This window comes from Mya arenaria, chromosome 14 (assembly GCF_026914265.1).
Source record: "Mya arenaria isolate MELC-2E11 chromosome 14, ASM2691426v1".
Taxonomy (NCBI): domain Eukaryota; kingdom Metazoa; phylum Mollusca; class Bivalvia; order Myida; family Myidae; genus Mya; species Mya arenaria.
Window position 1 is genome coordinate 46,312,974 of NC_069135.1, and position 20,016 is coordinate 46,332,989.

The following is a 20,016-nucleotide window of genomic DNA, read 5'->3' on the forward strand; positions in this document are numbered from 1 at the left end:
ATAGCTCATCTGTTTGTTGCAAGGATTTTTCTGACATGTTTTTGACAACATGTGACCCACTTTTAAAGTCTACCAAGAATAAGGCGAACATTCTGACCAATCATTACCAATATTTTGTTTTGGACAGGATTTTTTCAAAGATTTGACAATGAGCTAGTTTCTAACATCATGTGACATTGCTTCAAACTAGTCAATGATCTCATGAAGAAAAAAAAACATTCTGAATTAGTTTCATAAATATTTAACCAGATGTATTGCCTCAGTATGTTCCCAATATTATTTTTTCCCCAAAATTTTACCTAGTGACTTAATTTTTTATCCAATGCGACGTACTTTAATATAGGGTGAGATTTCATCAAGGGTAACATTCTTTCCAAGTTTAAACATGATCTGACCAATCATTACCATGATATGGTTCCAGACGAAACAAGTCTAATTGACCTAATTTTTTATTACATATGGCCAAGTTTTAAATATGTCCAAGAGTTCATCAAAAGGAAACATTCTGATTAAGCTTGATGAATAGTGGACCAAATGTATAATGCTAGAGTGCTAGTTTTTGATTCATGTGATCCACTTTCCCATTTTTTGGATGATATTGTTCCAGACAAAAAAAATCACAAGACGGCCTCATCTAGACATGTCTATAATTAAAGGGCAATAACTGTTGGGTGACTACAGCGATTTGTCTATTTATCGACAATCCTAGTTATTATGCCCATACACATTCTAACCATATTTGTGATGATTGGACTTATGCTTTTTGTAAAGTTATTGATCAGGCAAGACAAATTTTGATCCCCTAAGGAACATTTCCTGAAATATTTTTAATTCGGGCCAGGAGAAGATTTTCAAAGTTTTCCATATAGACACATAAAAAGTAGCCATGCTCTGTTTCTTTACGAATGAACATGGGGTGAAGAAATTTGATACAGGAACATTTCTGTGAAATTATTTTGAAATCAGGCCAAGGGTTTTAGAGCAGGAGATTAACACAGTTTTTCCTTTTGGATGCCATTGCATTATTGATTAAGAGTTCTGCATGGAACCACTTTTATTTAAGGAATCTGGGAGAGGACCACTCAAGGAACATTCCTGTGAAGTTTGGTAGATATTATTCCAGTGGCTTAGTAGGAGAAGTTGTTTGAAGGAAAATGTTGACAACAGACAACGTTGGACAATCACCCTATCACAATAGCTCATACTGATCACTTTGTGCTTAGGTGAGCTTAAAAATCCATAAGCGCTAAATTTTCTGCATAAAAACAAAATATAAATAAATGCCCTTTTAATACTTTAGTACTCACAATGTTGAAATTTTTTCCAATCTTTGGGACATTGGTTTTGGAACATATCTTCCATATAGGTAAATAGACAACATGACAAGAGATGCACCAAATGTGAATTGAAATGATAATTTGAAGTCGAAAAAGAAAACTGAAACGATGCATGATACCACTATTGCCATTGAAGCTGCAAATCCTTTTAAAATATTGTCTGCATATTTGACAACAATCGCTACTAACAAGCCTCCTAGCGACTGCAAAATAATTACTAACCAAACCCACGCATCGTACCCATGAAAGAACCCATTTAAGCGCAATCTATCACCTTCTTTGATTTCCATAGTTATCATTCCAATGATTGCTCCCAAGAAACCTAGCTGGACATTTCTTAGCCATAAGGATTGCTTAGATTCTTTGAGAATTTTCTCAAAGTAGACACCTGCAAAGCCTGACATTAGGCATGACACGACAACCGCAACAAGGCCAAGCAATGGCCGCTGTTCATTAGCTTCAAGCGATGTTTCAGACTCTGGCTGCAGTTGGACAATGGAGACACCGACAAAAAGAATCACTAGAGAAATCCATTGCACACCTGATAACACCTTTCGCAACATAATCACAGAAAACACTGCTGTGGTTAAAATTTTCAGCTGGTACGTCACCTGAAAAATAAAAATAACTGATGAAACAGATATGCAAATTTCTGGTAATTATTACTTTCACTATCTTATTAAACTCAGGAAAATAGTTTTTATAAATTATAATTTTTGGTTAAATATGCTTTTTTTATGACACTTAATATTTTCACTGCTCTTAAAATAAGTTTTGGTTCCCATATTGTGTAATAAAAGATCACTATTCTGGGTTGAACCTTTTTAAAAGAGCACCAAAATGACATTGAAAATAACATTTTCCTTAAACTTTAGAAAAAAGTACACAAGAGAACACGAGGAACATGATGGCCCTTAATCGCTCAACTGCTATATGTGAAGAAAAACACAGCTTATAAACATTTGTTGGGTTGTACGCCAATTGACATAAAGTAGGTCATTAGTTGGTGCCCTGGGAGGTTGCAGACTATATTTTATTATGATATTGTCAAAGATAAAGCTTAACTTTAGGAGCAGATAATAGATTGCTGAAGAATGCTGTTCATATTTTCCATGGTGAATGTGTTTCAAATGTATAATTTCAAAGATAACTAAGTCTAAAACTAGCGCAATCCCTTGAGTGATGAGGGTCATGAATGAAAGGGGCAGCAATTTAAAGGCATGTAATAAGGTTATTGGCAACTGCTGTAGCAGGCATTTTATTTTGGATTAGTGTGGCACGACATAATTTGCAAATGTATTGCATTCCATCAGTTTACTTGTTTTGAGCAATCATGTAAGTTTAATATTACTATCTTGAACAGTTATTAAGTACAGTAAAACTGTGGTCGTTAGAACAGGCGGCTGTTCGAGAACCAGCGTTCCTCGAGGTTGGAGCTTTGTCCCTAACATTTTTCCTTCTATTTTCATATAAAATATACTGACGCTGCATCAAAACCTAAATAAGTTGAGGAGTCGAGCATAATAGCCAGTCCCAAATAATACAAATCATGCACAAAACCTTATATGGCTCCCTCCAGGTCATAATTTCACACTTTTTCCCACACGCATGTTCCAAAATAAACAAACAATTGCTAGGTGTTAAAATTTTGGAAAAATTGCAATGACAATTAAAAGGAAATTTGATAAGGTGTGAAAAACCGTTTATCACTGTTTACGCATGACCGATGATCGTTGATAACGGTATTTGAGAAGATAATTATGAGTTATAACAGTTTCGTGAGACAGACAAGATGCGCCAATCATCTTGGATTTTGCGAAAAATTTAAATCTGACTAATGCCATAATATGTACTGTTATATTTAAATGTTGCTTGTTTAGAAAATGTGCTTTTTCTAAAAAAATAAAAATGAATAATTATTCATTTATAATTGTTTTTTTCTTTTACATTTAGTATAGGATAGCCTTTGATGATATGAGCGATTTCCACAATGCAACACATAATCAGTGTCGTAGTAAACAGTCGATTTGACGATTTCAACCTGAAAATACACTGAAAGATATTTAATAACTGAATGGAAAATGAAACTCGGGTCGTTTGAAACATCGGTTCCCTCGAGGTTTCAACTCGGACCCCGGCGTCCTCGAGCAATCGCAGTTTTACTGTAATTAACAGAAAGTTCTATAAAAAATGTCATAATTTACTAAGGAAGGTTTCATGGTCGAGGAAGATAGTTTGTATTGTAAGGGTACTATGTGACCCAAAAATAGTATGTATACAATTATAGTTAAAGCTCAATGTATATTTAACGGCGCACAATATAGGTTGAGAAAAAAAGGCAAAATATCCAGACATACAAGGTTTATAATAGCTAAAAACACACAAATATTAAATGACTGCTGGGGCATAAAAGATTGACAGGGATCAACTATCGTCGCATAAGTTAGAAACACCATGTTTACTGCTCCTTTCTTTTAAATTAAACATGGTATCCTTCATGAGAACCATTGCTTTGGATATTCATTCATCCTGTTCGGCAAATTAAAACAATTGAATTAATTGTGGTACTGTGTATTTGAGAGTAAGAGCGCATTAATTCTCATATCAGAACGTATAAGTAGCGTGCAGCCAAATTTCAACAATATTACAATTTATAATGTGCATGCAAGTTATTTCATTATGGTACAAAACAGTTACACCTTATGATTGAACTTTTATATAACCTTGAGCTTTAACCCTTTAGCACATAGGCAAGTGGCCAGATTACACCTCCCAGTCAATAGCCAACTTACGGATAAGCAGTCCTTATCTGTTTAGGGAATCCAAAAAGAGTAAATTATTACAGCAGTATAACCTTAAACTTAATATTACTCCAAATAACTGTGGCCAAATCTTTTTTATGTGAATACATTTTAATAGCTAATTAAATTATCTAATAAATGGTGTCAATGATGAAATATAAAATTATATTATTTCATCTGTGAATGCATTTCAAAGATGGAATTGTGACATTTCTTTAAAATGTCATAACTTCATTAATTCAAAGGGTTAAAAAATGCTTGGATCGATCTAAATTTTATTACCCCTATCATAATCAAAGCACGAGGCGCTGAAAGACTATCTGCGGGCAAATATGTGAGAACTTCAGCAATAATTCTATTCAAGATGCACAGCTTAACACTTAAGGCGACGTATCCCTATGTATTTAAAGTCACAATCAGAGCCAGACTTTACCGAATGTTACGCACTAAAGGGGGAGGGTGTGGGATGGGGAATATCCCTGTAGCCGGTTGGGGGTTTGGGGGGTCTACCCAGTGGAAAACAATGGAAAATGGAAGCTCTGAGGTGTATTTGGAAGGAATAAAAGGTTCGAGGCCGCCCACTTTGTAGTTACCAAGTGATTGATTTCTGCTTAGAAAGCTATCTACCACAGGGAAGCAACGTTTACTTTGGCTGCTCTTCCTTTTATTCTGATATTAATTTTTAGCTTCATTTTTCAAATAAATGTTCCGCACATGCGTAGGTGTGTAACACTAGCTACGCCCCCAACAATGCATGCCCCTTTCAATCGCTTCTAAAGATTTTCAGTGCTTTGATTAGATATCATACGTTATGCAAGTTTTATAAACATACACGTTTTAATTATTTAAGGAAAATGATTTTATTTTTACGAATAACTTAAGCAATAATTCCTATCAAAATGCAGAGCTTATCAGATGGTCGTTTTCCCGCAGTGAGGGCAAACATGTGGTCCGTTAATGTATGTAGAAACTATTTTTAGAAAATCAGTCAGTTAATGTAGTTGAAACTATTTCTAGATTATCAGAATTTGTCTGTTCTAAGAATGGGAATATGATTGTGCCTTTTCAAGTATTATTGATAAATAAATGTTTTTTATGTTTTATGTATTTATCTGTTTAGAAATAATACTAGTGCTGTTATGAATGCTTCGCACTCTTTAATTGTGTGTTTTACAGGTTAAATCCGAACTACTTTGCTTCATCAAAAGTATGCATAACTCACTGTTGTCTCAGGGCAAGTGTGTTAGAATAAATTGAAAGGCTAATGTCCAAAATTATGCCAAGAATACACCGGAACAAAGCTTTTACGCAAAAAATGTAAAGAATCATAGAATGAATAGTATTTTGTTATTGTATAGCAGGCAAATCATAGTATTTGAAGCATTAGCAACGCGAAACCTGGGATACAACTATTTTGATTTTCAGACAATCATTTTTGTTTCTTAATTCATAAAAGTAATATCAGAAATACACCCTTACAAATAAGCGTGCTTCATGGTCACACCAGATTATAATAACAAACCCTGCAGGCGATGATACACTTGCGGTCGGTAATAATTTATAAAACATCTTGGGCTGAACTCAGAGTGAATATCAGTATGTTACCTTCCTACCAGAGCATCTATTATTTTGACCCACACTAATCTGATAAATATAACGATCTATAAATAGTTACATTCTGCTAAAAATAAAACGCCGGAATACAGAAATACAGCGCGGAAATAGCCGAACAAGCAAGAACTCATACTCAGATAATCTATTTTTATGGTTTCTACGTCATTCTGCAACTTAACATAGAACGCATTGAGACAAAAAATGGGTTAAAACGACATGAATAGAAGTAGTTCTTTGGAGTTTGCGGTCTTAAGACTACCTGCGCACAAGATAGTCTAAAAATGACCCATCTGGATTAAAAAGCCGACAATTGATGTTCTTGTGTATAATAAACAGAAATGTGGCAGGAATATCCGGTGTCATCCAGAGTGTCTGTTTAACTTTATTACCCCCTCATAAATTCTTTACAAAAAGAAAGCTGATAAATGTTTCCAAAGTATGAATAAAAAGAGCTAAATAAATCATCAAACGCTTGCACAAATGTGTTTACTTGACCTATTTTACGATTTCACCTGTGTCTGATAGATATATTGTTTCTCTTATGCACACGTGTTGAATTGATAATGCAATAGCGGGATAATGCATTTTAGTCTGGACAATTTCGGTGAAATTAGCGGGTAGTTGGTTCTTCGAGTAACATGTTTTAGGAAATTCGGGTTTGAAATTGCATTTGTTTTCGTTAAAACTGTACATTTTCTTAAAGATTGACACTAACTCTACAAGGAAAATGTAGAGTTTGGTTAAGATTTGATAAATTTATGGCTTCTTAAACAGGGTCTATGCAAATATATAGAAATTCAGGGTCAAGTCGTCACCCTTTACAAAGATAATAAAATAAAAATTTAATTTTATTTTTTTTGCCAATTATCACAAGTTACAGTTACCACATCATATTCTAACTAAAAATTGATAAAAAAACAACAACAAAAACAAAAAACAAAAACGGACGGGGGCGTGGTGTGTCAAAACAACGAAACCTGCCCCTGTGTACTGTACAGTACTGCTCTTCCTCGAGGTTTTATTATGTCACAGTGTGATCTCACACCTGTGATAGGCAGTATAAATAATTACCTAAGTTTTAGCAGAGACATTTTCGAGGGAAAATCAATAATATTTTGTTTACAAAAAGAAAGATGCAAAATTGAAGTATTGAAATGACCCTATTGAAATATGCGGGAGATGCATATACATCCAGCAGTGTATTGGGTCGGCCAGATGCGTTTACATCTGCTAATGAGGTATGTCGGCCTATCTCGTATACATGCGCTAAAGGGTTAAGAGCAATGATGACATACCCGGCATGCTCCCAACAGAATACTGTTCACTATTTTTATGCTGATATTATCATGCACCAGTCATGGATTTTACCCGGGCTTGGCTGGGCTGAAAGTCAAAGTCCCAGCTATTCCCCAGACCTGGGCGGGTCGTGATTACAATTGACTGGTGCATAATATAAATCATAACAGACTTTTGTAAGTAAAAGAAAGGGCTCCATTAATAAATGGCATCAGAAATTGAATGAAAGAGAGAGGTAAGAGGGGCAATTATAATAGTTACAGTATGCACCAACCCATTTGAATTTTTTCAATGAACCAACTCATAATTTACCTCTTGAGTTCTTATGCGAAAACCAAATTATAGCGGGATTTTTTTTATTTTGACGTCCTAAATCATCATATCATGAAGATGGATAAAAACTGTTGAAACGGTAAATACTTTATGCTTAACTGTGAACAAAACATTAAATTAGACTGTTCATCATGCTAGAATGCACACAGTCAGTACAGGCTGTAATTTTTCACTTAGCAACAATAGCAAATTTAATACTTTCAAGGACTATAAACCAGTAACCAGTCTGCCTTTGGCCAGTAGAGCTAATAACAAAACAAAAACAAACTAGAAATGCTGCAATGCAATGAAACTAGGTTTTTAATATGGGCCGTCAGAAATTATATTAAATTCTTGTATGAGTTGGTAAAAAGAAGCACCCTTAAGTCATTGGGCGAAAACCATTTTTCAATTTTCAGTTACAGTGGCCTTGACCCCATCCCCCCCAAGTTATTTTTCTATTTTTAGTATGTAAGATACTTACACATAAACTTTCATCACTATCCATCAATTCTTACTTAAGTTATTGGGTGGAAACCATTTTTCTATTTTTAGTTACAGTGCCCTTGACCCCATCCCCTGAAAAGCAATCCCACACTAGCTATTAACATAAGCTACCTACACACCAACTTTCATCACTATCCATCAATTCTTACAAAAGTAATTGGGCCTGAACCATTTTTCTATTTTTTTAACAGTGACCTTAACCTTGACCCCAACCCCCTCAAAAGCAATCCAAAGCCAGCTCTTAAAGTTTAAACATATTTATTTTACAACGATTGTGAAACAAGTTATAACAACATTATATTAATCACTCTCGTTGGCACGATTTTACGCAAGAGTGTGGTCATGCGTTGTGGGGGAAACCGGAGAACCTGGAGAAAACCCACTTGTCTTGGTGACCACAAACCAAACTCACATGCGCCCAACCCTGGAATCGAACCTGGGTTGCCTAGGTGAGAAGCGAGTGCACTAACCACTGCGCTAACCGGACAACCAAAGCTAGCTCTTCACACCAACTTAGGTCAGTATCAATCAATTCAATTCAATGATAGCTAAAGTAATTTGGTGGAAACCAAAGTTTGACACACTAATTATTAAATGCCAGCTGCGCCCCAACCAATTGACATCCCCATTGCATGCTGTATTACTGATCACAAACAAACCTGAATATACCTGAAAGGTAGCAGCATCCAGATTGGATAACGCTATATACAGCAGGTTATTCTGAAGTGTGTATACCAGGGATGGAACTGACACTTTTACACAGTCTCCTGCAAGAATATAAGGCCCATTAGCTACAGTTTGGAGGTATTTAATAATGAAAGACTTTTGAACATTCCTAAATTTACTTCTTATTTTATACACGAAGAAGTTCAAAGGTTAGCGATAAAACTAATGTTATGAATATAAAAAACCCACAGTAATAGAAAAATACTGTTATGATTATAAACAAGAGGGCCATGATGGCCCTAAATCACTCACATGAGTAAAAGAGTTTAACCTATGTAACCAATATAGCTTGATATTTGTTCTCAAAGAATATTGAAAAACAAACATGTTGCCTGGATAATCACTGACAGGACTTGTCACAGTTTCCTGCACACTAACAGGACTTGTCACAGTTTCCTGCACACTGACAGGACTTGGTGATTGACCGCACAATGACAGGACTTTGTTCAGTTGCCTGCACACTGACAGGACTTGATGATTGACTGCACACTGACAAAATTTGATTCTCATACCTGCACACTGACAGGGCTTTGTTTAGTTGTCTGAACAGTGACAGGACTTAATAAATGACTGCACACTGACAGCACTTGATACAGATACCTGCACAGTGACAGGACTTTTTTCAGTTGCCTGCACACTGATAGGACTTTGTTCAATTGCATGCACACTGAAAGGACTTCGTTCAATTGTCTGCACACTGACTAAACTATATATAACCACAAACAGTGCACCATCCAATAAAATCAATAAACTGCCTCAAGCTCTAAAAATCAATTAACAGTACACATTCTGCACCTTCAACTAATATTATCTCTCCTTCCATCTAGGACAACATCTAGATTAGAATAATCTACATGAAGTTTACAATAATCTACATGAAGTTCAATGGAAAAGCCTGAAATTTATCATTAAGTAAAAATGAAATTTCTTCTTAAGAATAAAGTATAATAATTATTTGAATCTATGAACCTAAAAAAAGAGTAATAATAACCTTAGAAGTGACTATGTCGATGACTTAATAAAATTTAAAATCTATTCCCTTGTTACTTAAAATAGAAAGTGGTGCAATCTCATACAAAAAGGGAGACCATATAGCAAGACTTGCTGCCCTTGCTTACAGAGTAAACTTTACAAAACTATCAGATTTTAACATAATGTATTTATAATGAACTTGTAACCAACGTGGTGAGGGGCATAATTTGAATAAACATGGTAGATAACCAATAGACAATGTTACACACCAAATATTTAAGTATTTGCCAAAAAAAGTTTTGTAGTTTTTCCTTTAGGTTGCCATGGCAACCAGAGTCTGCATGGAATTAATTTCTTTGAACAATTTTGTAAAAGCACCAACCAAGGATAATTCCTATAAAGTTTCATTAAAATTGTCCAAGTGGTTTAGGAGATGATGATTATAACCAATTATTGACACTTTTCCTTTAGGTTGCCATGACAACCAGAGTTCTGCATGGAATTCATGTTTTTGAACAATTTTGAAAAAGCACCAACCTAAAGGAGAAGATGATGATTTTAACCAATTGTTGACACTTTTCCTTTAGGTTGCCATGGCAATCAAAGTTCTGCATTGAATTTATTTTTTTGAACAATTTTGAAAATGCACCAACCAAGGATAACTAGAGATTGCTTTTTTGAAAAAGCGCATGTCTCCCCCATTGTGTGGTCGTAGGTGAGAAATAATCAATGATGGATCCCAAAATCAATAGGGGCCATCAACTAGTCATGACTAACTGGCATACCAAGTATGAAGTTCCTGGGTGTAAACGTTCTTGAGTTATTGAGCAGAAACCGGTTCTTCACCTCAAGGTCAGTGACCTTGACCTTTGACCAACTGATTGCAAAATCAACTAGACATCATGACCAACCTCACTTCAAAGTTTGGTGAACCTAGATCAAAGCATTCTCCTGATATTGCACGGAAATATTTTTTTACATTAGAGGTCACAGCGACGTTGACCTTTGACCTTGTGACCCCCCAAAATATAGGAGTTTTCTAAACCTCATGATCAACCTCCCTACCAAGTTTGGTGAACCTAGGTCAAACCATTCTCAAGATATTGAGCGGAAATGTTTTTTACATTGGGGGTCGCCGCGACCTTGACCTTTGACCTAGTGACCCCAAAAACAATAGGGATCTTCTACACCTCATGACCAACCTCCCTACCAAGTTTGGTGAACCTAGGTCAAACCGTTCTCAAGATTTTGAGCAGAAATGTTTTTTATATTGGGGGTCGCCGCGACCTTGACCTTTGACCTAGTGACCCCAAAAACAAAAGGGATCCTCTACACCTCACGACCAACCTCCCTACCAAGTTTGGTGAACCTAGGTCAAACCATTCTCAAGATATTGAGCGGAAATGTTTTTTACATTGGGGGTCGCCGCGAACTTGACCTTTGACCTAGTGACCCCAAAAACAATAGGGATCCTCTACACCTCACGACCAACCTCCCTACCAAGTTTGGTGAACCTAGGTCAAACCATTCTCAAGATATTGAGCGGAAATGTTTTTTACATTGGGGGTCGCCGCGACCTTGACCTTTGACCTAGTGACCCCAAAAACAATAGGGATCCTCTACACCTTACGACCAACCTCCCTACCAAGTTTGGTGAACCTAGGTCAAACCATTCTCAAGATATTGAGCGGAAATGTTTTTTACATTGGGGGTCGCCGCGACCTTGACCTTTGACCTAGTGACCCCAAAAACAATAGGGATCTTCTACACCTCATGACCAACCTCCCTACCAAGTTTGGTGAACCTAGGTCAAACCATTGTCAAGATATTGAGCGGAAATGTTTTTTACATTGGGGGTCGCCGCGACCTTGACCTTTGACCTAGTGACCCCAAAAACAATAGGGATCTTCTACACCTCATGACCAACCTCCCTACCAAGTTTGGTGATCCTAGGTCATGCGGTTTTCCAGTTATCGATCGGAAACGAAGTGTGACGTACGGACGGACTGACGGACTGACGGACTACCGGACTACCGGACTACCGGACTGACGGACAGGGCAAAAACAATATGTCTCCCCCAGAGAGGGGGAGACATAATTCCTATGAAGTTTCATTAAAATTGTCCAAGCTGTTTAGGAGAAGATGACGATTATAACCAATTGTTGACATAGACCGATCACAATAGCTCACATTGAGCACTTTGTGCTCAGGTGAGCTAAATAGAAAAAAAATCAGCAGTAGTAGCAGCAAAGGTCCCATAGACCAGCACATTTATCTCTAAGCCATAGAAGAGAGCACCTGATGCGGGTGCTGAACGCTCGTCTAATTTCATCATTTTATGGTTTATTTATTTCACATTATACATTTGATAGAGCACAGGTATTCAAAAGTTTCAAAGTGATAGCTTTGATAGTTTGCATGTAAGTGACCTAAGCACAAAACTTAAACAAGAGGCCCAAAAGGGCCTATGCTCTACTGGCATGGCTTTTGTGGTCATATCAATCCAGAGCATGTATGTATGGGTTAAAGGCAACAGACATATAGTTTATGTTTTGTGTTTGGGTTACCTGGAAACGTAGCACGTTCAACATCTGAGCCCAAAAAGTATTGTAAGCAGATTAGTTGCATGAACTATTTTAATATGTGCCAAGTAAAAGTCATCTGACAAAAAAAAAATGCTTTCAAAACTGTACTCATAGTAAAATTTTCTGTAGTTTTAAAAGTTAAAAAAAGTTGGTCAAAAGGTCAACGTCAAGGGCATCCTAGGACAACATTGATCAATTTGAACAAACATTCACAATCAATTGTGCTGAGATGGATGCACGAACACACAAAAAGATTTTCAAACCTTTCCAGATTTATGTTTACCAAACCTGTGAACCCTGGGTGTGGCCAGTAATGACACCAGGTGCATAACTTAAACATTCACAATCAATTTTGTTAAGATGAATGCGCAAACTACAGAACTTAAAGCTAAAAAATGGCCTTTGGGCTTTCAACAAGAACAAGGCAGAGTAATTCACAAAATCAACTGCAGAAGCAAAAAGCAAATTGTCTCTCAAAATCCTAGACTTGCAAATTGTCTCCCTTAACTCTAGACTTGAATTAACATATACATGTAAACTTGGCTAAAAATAGAATTCGCTCATGCAGACCTGGCTAAAAATAGAAAGCATTTCTTTAAAACTTTCATGGCCCATAATCTAGGCATTCATGGGCGGATCTTGCTGGTTATCGAAAGGAACCAAGCTCAAATGGATATCTAGATACTGTACAAGTTTCATCGAGATATAATCAAAACTGAAGACTGTATCGTGTTCACAACCAATTGTTTACACAATAGCATTTTTTTTATACAATCAAGGGCCATAATCTAGGCATGCATGGGCGGATCTGGCTGGTTTTCGAAAGGAACCGAGCTCTAATGGATATCTAGATACTGTACAAGTTTCATCGAGATACAATCAAAACTGAAGACTGTATCGTGTTCACAAGCAATTGTTTACAGACGCACGACCGCACGGACGCACGACCGCACGGACGCACGGATACATACTACGTACACATTACCATCGCATAAGCTCTTCTGGCCTTTGGCCAGTAGAGCTAAAAATCAGACTAGCAAAAATTTACAAAGTCCAAAAATAGTAAAATATCCCCAACCCTCCCCCCTACTCTTCCAAATGTGTAACTCAAAACCCTGTTTGATCTATTGAAATGCATCATTCATTTTTTGTCTGTGAACAAATTTGAAATCTATCCAACAACAAGAGATGTTTGTCAAACATTATGCCCCCTGAGCGCCAAGTTGCCAGAAATATTTGGACAATTGAATGAAATATGCATGGACTGAAATGACAGCTGATTTGTCATTGGATGCATATGAGGCAGGTCATCTACTGGTCATACCTAATCTTCATGTCAAGTTTGATGACCATAGGTCCGGGAATTGTTGAGTTATCACTCGGACAAGCTTTGGTCTTCCAACAGACCGACCGACATGTGCAAAGCAATTATATAACCCCTCTGCTTCGAAGGGGGGCATAATTAAACTAGATGTTCACTGAAAACTGATACTTCAACTCATGCATTTAGTGACATATAAATTTCTACTGTCTACTATATAAGAAAATAAAATATGGACAATCAGAAAACCTTTTTTCAGCTTACAGTCACACTGACCTTGACCTTTGACCCACTGACCTCAAAATCAATAGGGTTCATCTGCTGGTCATGACCAATAAGCCTACCTAGTATGAGGTCCCTGGGTCAAAGCGTTCTCAAGTTATTGATCGGAAACCGTTTTTCATGTTAAGGTCACACTGACCTTGACCTTTGACCTCAAAATCAATAGGGTTCATCTGCTGGTCATGACCAATACACCTACCAAGTATGAGGTTCCTGGGTCAAAGCGTTCTCAAGTTATTGATCGGAAACCGTTTTTCATGTAAAGGTCACACTGACCTTGACCTTTGACCCACTGACCTCAAAATCAATAGGGTTCATCTGCTGGTCATGACCAATAAGCCTACCTAGTATGAGGTCCCTGGGTCAAAGCGTTCTCAAGTTATTGATCGGAAACCGTTTTTCATGTTAAGGTCACACTGACCTTGACCTTTGACCCACTGACCTCAAAATCAATAGGGTTCATCTGCTGGTCATGACCAATACACCTACCAAGTATGAGGTTCCTGGGTCAAAGCGTTCTCAAGTTATTGATCGGAAACCGTTTTTCATGTAAAGGTCACACTGACCTTGACCTTTGACCCACTGACCTCAAAATCAATAGGGTTCATCTGCTGGTGATGACCAATACACATACCAAGTATGAGGTCCCTCGGTCAAAGCGTTCTCAAGTTATTGATCGGAAACCATTTGGTATTCCGACTTTCATGTAAAGGTCACACTGACCTTGACCTTTGACCCACTGACCTCAAAATCAATAGGGTTCATCTGCTGGTGATGACCAATACACATACCAAGTATGAGGTCCCTCGGTCAAAGCGTTCTCAAGTTATTGATCGGAAACCATTTGGTATTCCGACCGACCGACCGACCGACCGACAGACAGACAGACCGACCGACCGACATGTGCAAAACAATATACCCCACTTTTTTCAAAAGGGGGCATAAAAATTGAAGAAGCTATGTCAAATTTGCAAAATCAACAAAAATCCATAAAATATCATGTTTTTTACCTAAAAATACAGGTGAGACTCAACATCTTAGGGGCACAATGTGAAGAAGGGTATAAGATGAACAAGTTCCCCAAGTTTCAAAGTGATAGCTTTGATAGTTTCCAGGTAAATTACCTCCCACCCACCATTCAAAAAGAAGAGGGCCATGACGGCCCTAAAACGTTCACCTAAGCAAAGGGCCACAACTCTGTGATAAAGCATTTATAAAAATGTTGCAATTTAAACATATCTTTACTGATGACGATGCCTTGTTTGGCCTGGTAGTTTCAGAGATTTTTGTTTAAGCAAAACAGTAAGTCGGCCATTTTGTTGTTGTTGTTGTTTATCAATCTCAATGCCTTTTTGTATTTTTGTAGAGGGTCATGCAATGAAGCTTCCTGAAAAGTTTAAGTGAATTTGGCCTGGTAGTTTTAGAGGAGATGTTTTTTAAAGCAAAACAGGAAGTCGGCCAGATTGTTGTTGTTGTTAATCAATTGTGACCCCTTGTTGTATTTTTGTAGGTTACCCAAGGAAGTTTCCTGTAATGTTTCAATGAATTTGGACAGGTAGTTTCAGGGGAGATGGGTTTTTTTAAAGCAAAACAGATAGTCCGCCATTTTGTTGTTGTTGTTGTTGATAAATTGTGACACCTTGCTGTATTTTTGTAGAGGGTCACCCAAGGAAGCTTCCTGTAAAGTTTAATTGAATTTGGGCTGGTTGTTTTAGAGGAGGTTTTTTTAAAGCAAAACAGGAAGTTGGCCATTTTGTTGATGTTGCTGTTGTTGTTTACCAATCGTGACCCCTTGTTTTAGTTTTGTAGAGGGTGACCACAGGAAGCTTCCTGTAAAGTTTCATTGAATTTGGACTGGTAGTTTCAGAGGAAATGCTTTTTAAAGCAAAACAGGAAGTCAGCCATTTTGTTGTTGTTGTTGTTGTTGTTAATCAATCGTGACCCCTTGTTGTATTTTTGAACAGGGACACCCAAGGAAACTTCCTGTGAAGTTTCATTGAATTTGGCCAGGTAGTTTAAGAGATGGTTTTTTAAGCAATTGTTGACCGACAGACAAACGACGGACAAAGACTGATCACAATAGCTCACCTTGAGCACTTCGTGCTCTGGTGAGCTAAAAATTTATTCAGGTAGACTTATTTCAGCATCAAACACTATTTCTTGTTACATGCAATAAATGGACATTTCATGTAATTTAAATTCTTCAATAATTGTAATTTTACTTTCACCGATGTTTTTCATAATATATAAATATTATAAGACCATTAAAAGACATTATGGATAGAACCATGAAGTGCCAATATACAGGCAACATTATCCAACTGGCATCTATTTGGCCATCATGATATTATGATGTACATGTATGTGAGGCTAAAACAATGGTTACAAGTATGTTTAGTCAGCATAAAAAAGAGTACAACTATACCTGGCTGTAGTAGGATATTTTCATGTAGATGATGAGCCCATCGTCTAAAACTACTGCCATGCAGGTAAAATATTATGAGCATTGATGTTGCACACTTGAGAATCTCTGACATGACGACAGCTGACGTTGCCATAAACATGTCTCCCCCACGAGTACGCACATATCTCATGACAAGGATGACCATTGCATTCTGGCCAACCAGAGCCAACAGGCTCAGATACTTCACCATATAGGTAGGACCTGTAAAAAAACATAGTATCTAAAAGCTGCAATCTCACAGATTTATCGTTGTAACGACTTTTTTTATTTTTTGTCTTGGAATGAGCCAATTTTTGCGTAAATATCTGCAAACCAGTGATATACGATTGCTGACAAAAGATCTGATCTCAGATTTTCATATTTCTGTTTGAAAATAAATGTTTTATGTCTTAAACCGTTACTAACGTTTTAAGAAAAATGCATAAAACATCAATTTTTTTAACTTTAATGTGAAAATCTGCGGTCTGGATTTTTGTCAACAGTCTTATATTACTGGTTTCCATGCATTTTCGAATAAATTGGCTCGTTCCAAGACAAAAAATAAAAAAAGTTGTCAACACATTCAATCTGTGAGAGTGCAGCTTTAAAGAAGTGATGACATCCTACATCAAGCACAGTTACTTGTTTCAAACTGACCCTAAACTGGCATGACAGGAACAATTGCGCTTTGTCACATTGACCCTAAATTGACATGACAGGTACAATTGTGCTCTGTCACATTGACCCTAAACTGACATGTTTCGAACAATTGTGCTCTGTCACATTGACCCTAAACTGACATGACTTGTCTTGAACTATTGTGCTCTGTCACATTGACCCTAAACTGACATGACTTGAACTATTGTGCTCTGTCACATTGACCCTAAACTGACACGAAATGAACAATTGTGCTCTGTCACATTGACCCTAAACTGACATGACTTGAACTATTGTGCTCTGTCACATTGACCCTAAACTGACATGTCTAGAACAATTGTGCTCTGTCACATTGACCCTAAACTGACATGTCAAGAACAATTGTGCTCTGTCACATTGACCCTAAACTGACATGTCTAGAACAATTGTGCTCTGTCACATTGACCCTAAACTGGCATGACACGAACAATTGCGCTTTGTCACATTGACCCTAAATTGACATGACAGGTATAATTGTGCTCTGTCACATTGACCCTAAACTGACATGTTTCGAACAATTGTGCTCTGTCACATTGACCCTAAACTGACATGACTTGTCTTGAACTATTGTGCTCTGTCACATTGACCCTAAACTGACATGACTTGAACTATTGTGCTCTGTCACATTGACCCTAAACTGACATGTCTAGAACAATTGTGCTCTGTCACATTGACCCTAAACTGACATGACTTGAACTATTGTGCTCTGTCACATTGACCCTAAACTGACATGTCTAGAACAATTGTGCTCTGTCACATTGACCCTAAACTGACATGACTTGTCTTGAACTATTGTGCTCTGTCACATTGACCCTAAACTGACATGACTTGAACTATTGTGCTCTGTCACATTGACCCTAAACTGACATGACTTGAACAATTGTGCTCTGTCACATTGACCCTAAACTGACATGACTTGTCTTGAACTATTGTGCTCTGTCACATTGACCCTAAACTGACTTGTCTTGAACTATTGTGCTCTGTCACATTGACCCTAAACTGACATGACTTGAACTATTGTGCTCTGTCACATTGACCCTAAACTAACATGTCTAGAACAATTGTGCTCTGTCACATTGACCCTAAACTGACATGACTTGAACTATTGTGCTCTGTCACATTGACACTAAACTGACATGGCTTGAACAATTGTGCTCTGTCACATTGACCCTAAACTGACATGACTTGAACTATTGTGCTCTGTCACATTGACCCTAAACTGACATGACTTGAACAATTGTGCTCTGTCACATTGACCCTAAACTGACATGTTTAGAACAATTGTGCTCTGTCACATTGACCCTAAACTGACATGACTTGAACTATTGTGCTCTGTCACATTGACCCTAAACTGACATGACTTGAACAATTGTGCTCTGTCACATTGACCCTAAACTGACATGGCTTGAACTATTGTGCTCTGTCACATTGACCCTAAACTGACATGGCTTGAACTATTGTGCTCTGTCACATTGACCCTAAACTGACATGGCTTGAACAATTGTGCTCTGTCACATTGACCCTAAACTGACATGGCTTGAACAATTGTGCTCTGTCATATTGACCCTAAACTGACATGACTTGAACAATTGTGCTCTGTCACATTGACCCTAAACTGACATGAATTGTCTTGAACTATTGTGTTCTGTCACATTGACCCTAAACTGACATGACTTGAACTATTGTGCTCTGTCACATTGACCCTAAACTAACATGTCTAGAACAATTGTGCTCTGTCACATTGACCCTAAACTGACATGAGTTGTCTTAAACTATTGTGCTCTGTCACATTGACCCTAAACTGACATGACTTGAACTATTGTGCTCTGTCACATTGACCCTAAACTGACATGGCTTGAACAATTGTGCTCTGTCACATTGACCCTAAACTGACATGACTTGAACTATTGTGCTCTGTCACATTGACCCTAAACTGACATGTCTAGAACAATTGTGCTCTGTCACATTGACCCTAAACTGACATGTTTAGAACAATTGTGCTCTGTCACATTGACCCTAAACTGACATGACTTGAACTATTGTGCTCTGTCACATTGACCCTAAACTGACATGACTTGAACAATTGTGCTCTGACTAACTTGTCTTGAACTATTGTGCTCTGTCACATTGACCCTAAACTGACATGACTTGAACTATTGTGCTCTGTCACATTGACCCTAAACTAACATGTCTAGAACAATTGTGCTCTGTCACATTGACCCTAAACTGACATGAGTTGTCTTAAACTATTGTGCTCTGTCACATTGACCCTAAACTGACATGACTTGAACTATTGTGCTCTGTCACATTGACCCTAAACTGACATGGCTTGAACAATTGTGCTCTGTCACATTGACCCTAAACTGACATGACTTGAACTATTGTGCTCTGTCACATTGACCCTAAACTGACATGTCTAGAACAATTGTGCTCTGTCACATTGACCCTAAACTGACATGACTTGTCTTGAACTATTGTGCTCTGTCACATTGACCCTAAACTGACATGACTTGAACTATTGTGCTCTGTCACATTGACCCTAAACTGACATGGCTAGAACAATTGTGCTCTGTCACATTGACCCTAAACTGACATGACTTGTCTTGAACTATTGTGCTCTGTCACATTGACCCTAAACTGACTTGTCTTGAACTATTGTGCTCGGTCACATTGACCCTAAACTGACATGACTTGAACTATTGTGCTTTGTCACATTGACCCTAAACTGACATGTCTTGTCTTGAACAATTGTGCTCTGTCACATTGACCCTAAACTGACATGACTTGAACTATTGTGCTCTGTCACATTGACCCTAAACTGACATGACTTGAACAATTGTGCTCTGTCACATTGACCCTAAACTGACATGACTTGAACTATTGTGCTCTGTCACATTGACCCTAAACTGACATGACTTGAACAATTGTGCTCTGTCACATTGACCCTAAACTGACATGACTTGAACTATTGTGCTCTGTCACATTGACCCTAAACTGACATGGCTTGAACAATTGTGCTCTGTCACATTGACCCTAAACTGACATGAAATGAACAATTGTGCTCTGTCACATTGACCCTAAACTAACATGGTTGAACAATTGTGCTTTGTCACATTGACCCTA

At 37.6% G+C, this 20,016-nt stretch overlaps 1 protein-coding gene across 2 annotated transcripts in view; it reads right to left on the reverse strand.

The window, feature by feature from the left end:
* Nucleotides 1–1,271: 1,271 nt before the first annotated feature.
* Nucleotides 1,272–20,016, reverse strand: part of LOC128217278 (UDP-N-acetylglucosamine transporter-like) — a 28,311-nt gene continuing 9,566 nt past the window's right edge. Inside the window, exons 2-5 of one of the 2 annotated variants that reach the window (XR_008258215.1) lie at nucleotides 16,180–16,419; nucleotides 8,537–8,634; nucleotides 7,845–7,939; nucleotides 1,908–1,948 (exon numbers count right to left, since the gene is read on the reverse strand). Coding sequence is in view for 1 of the 2 variants with exons in the window: in XM_052924311.1 (XP_052780271.1) it covers nucleotides 1,304–1,948; nucleotides 8,537–8,634; nucleotides 16,180–16,419 (983 nt within the window). In the remaining variant the exon portion in view is untranslated. Of the gene's footprint in view, nucleotides 1,949–7,844; nucleotides 7,940–8,536; nucleotides 8,635–16,179; nucleotides 16,420–20,016 lie in introns of both variants that reach the window. The other variant, XM_052924311.1, reaches the window with a different exon arrangement.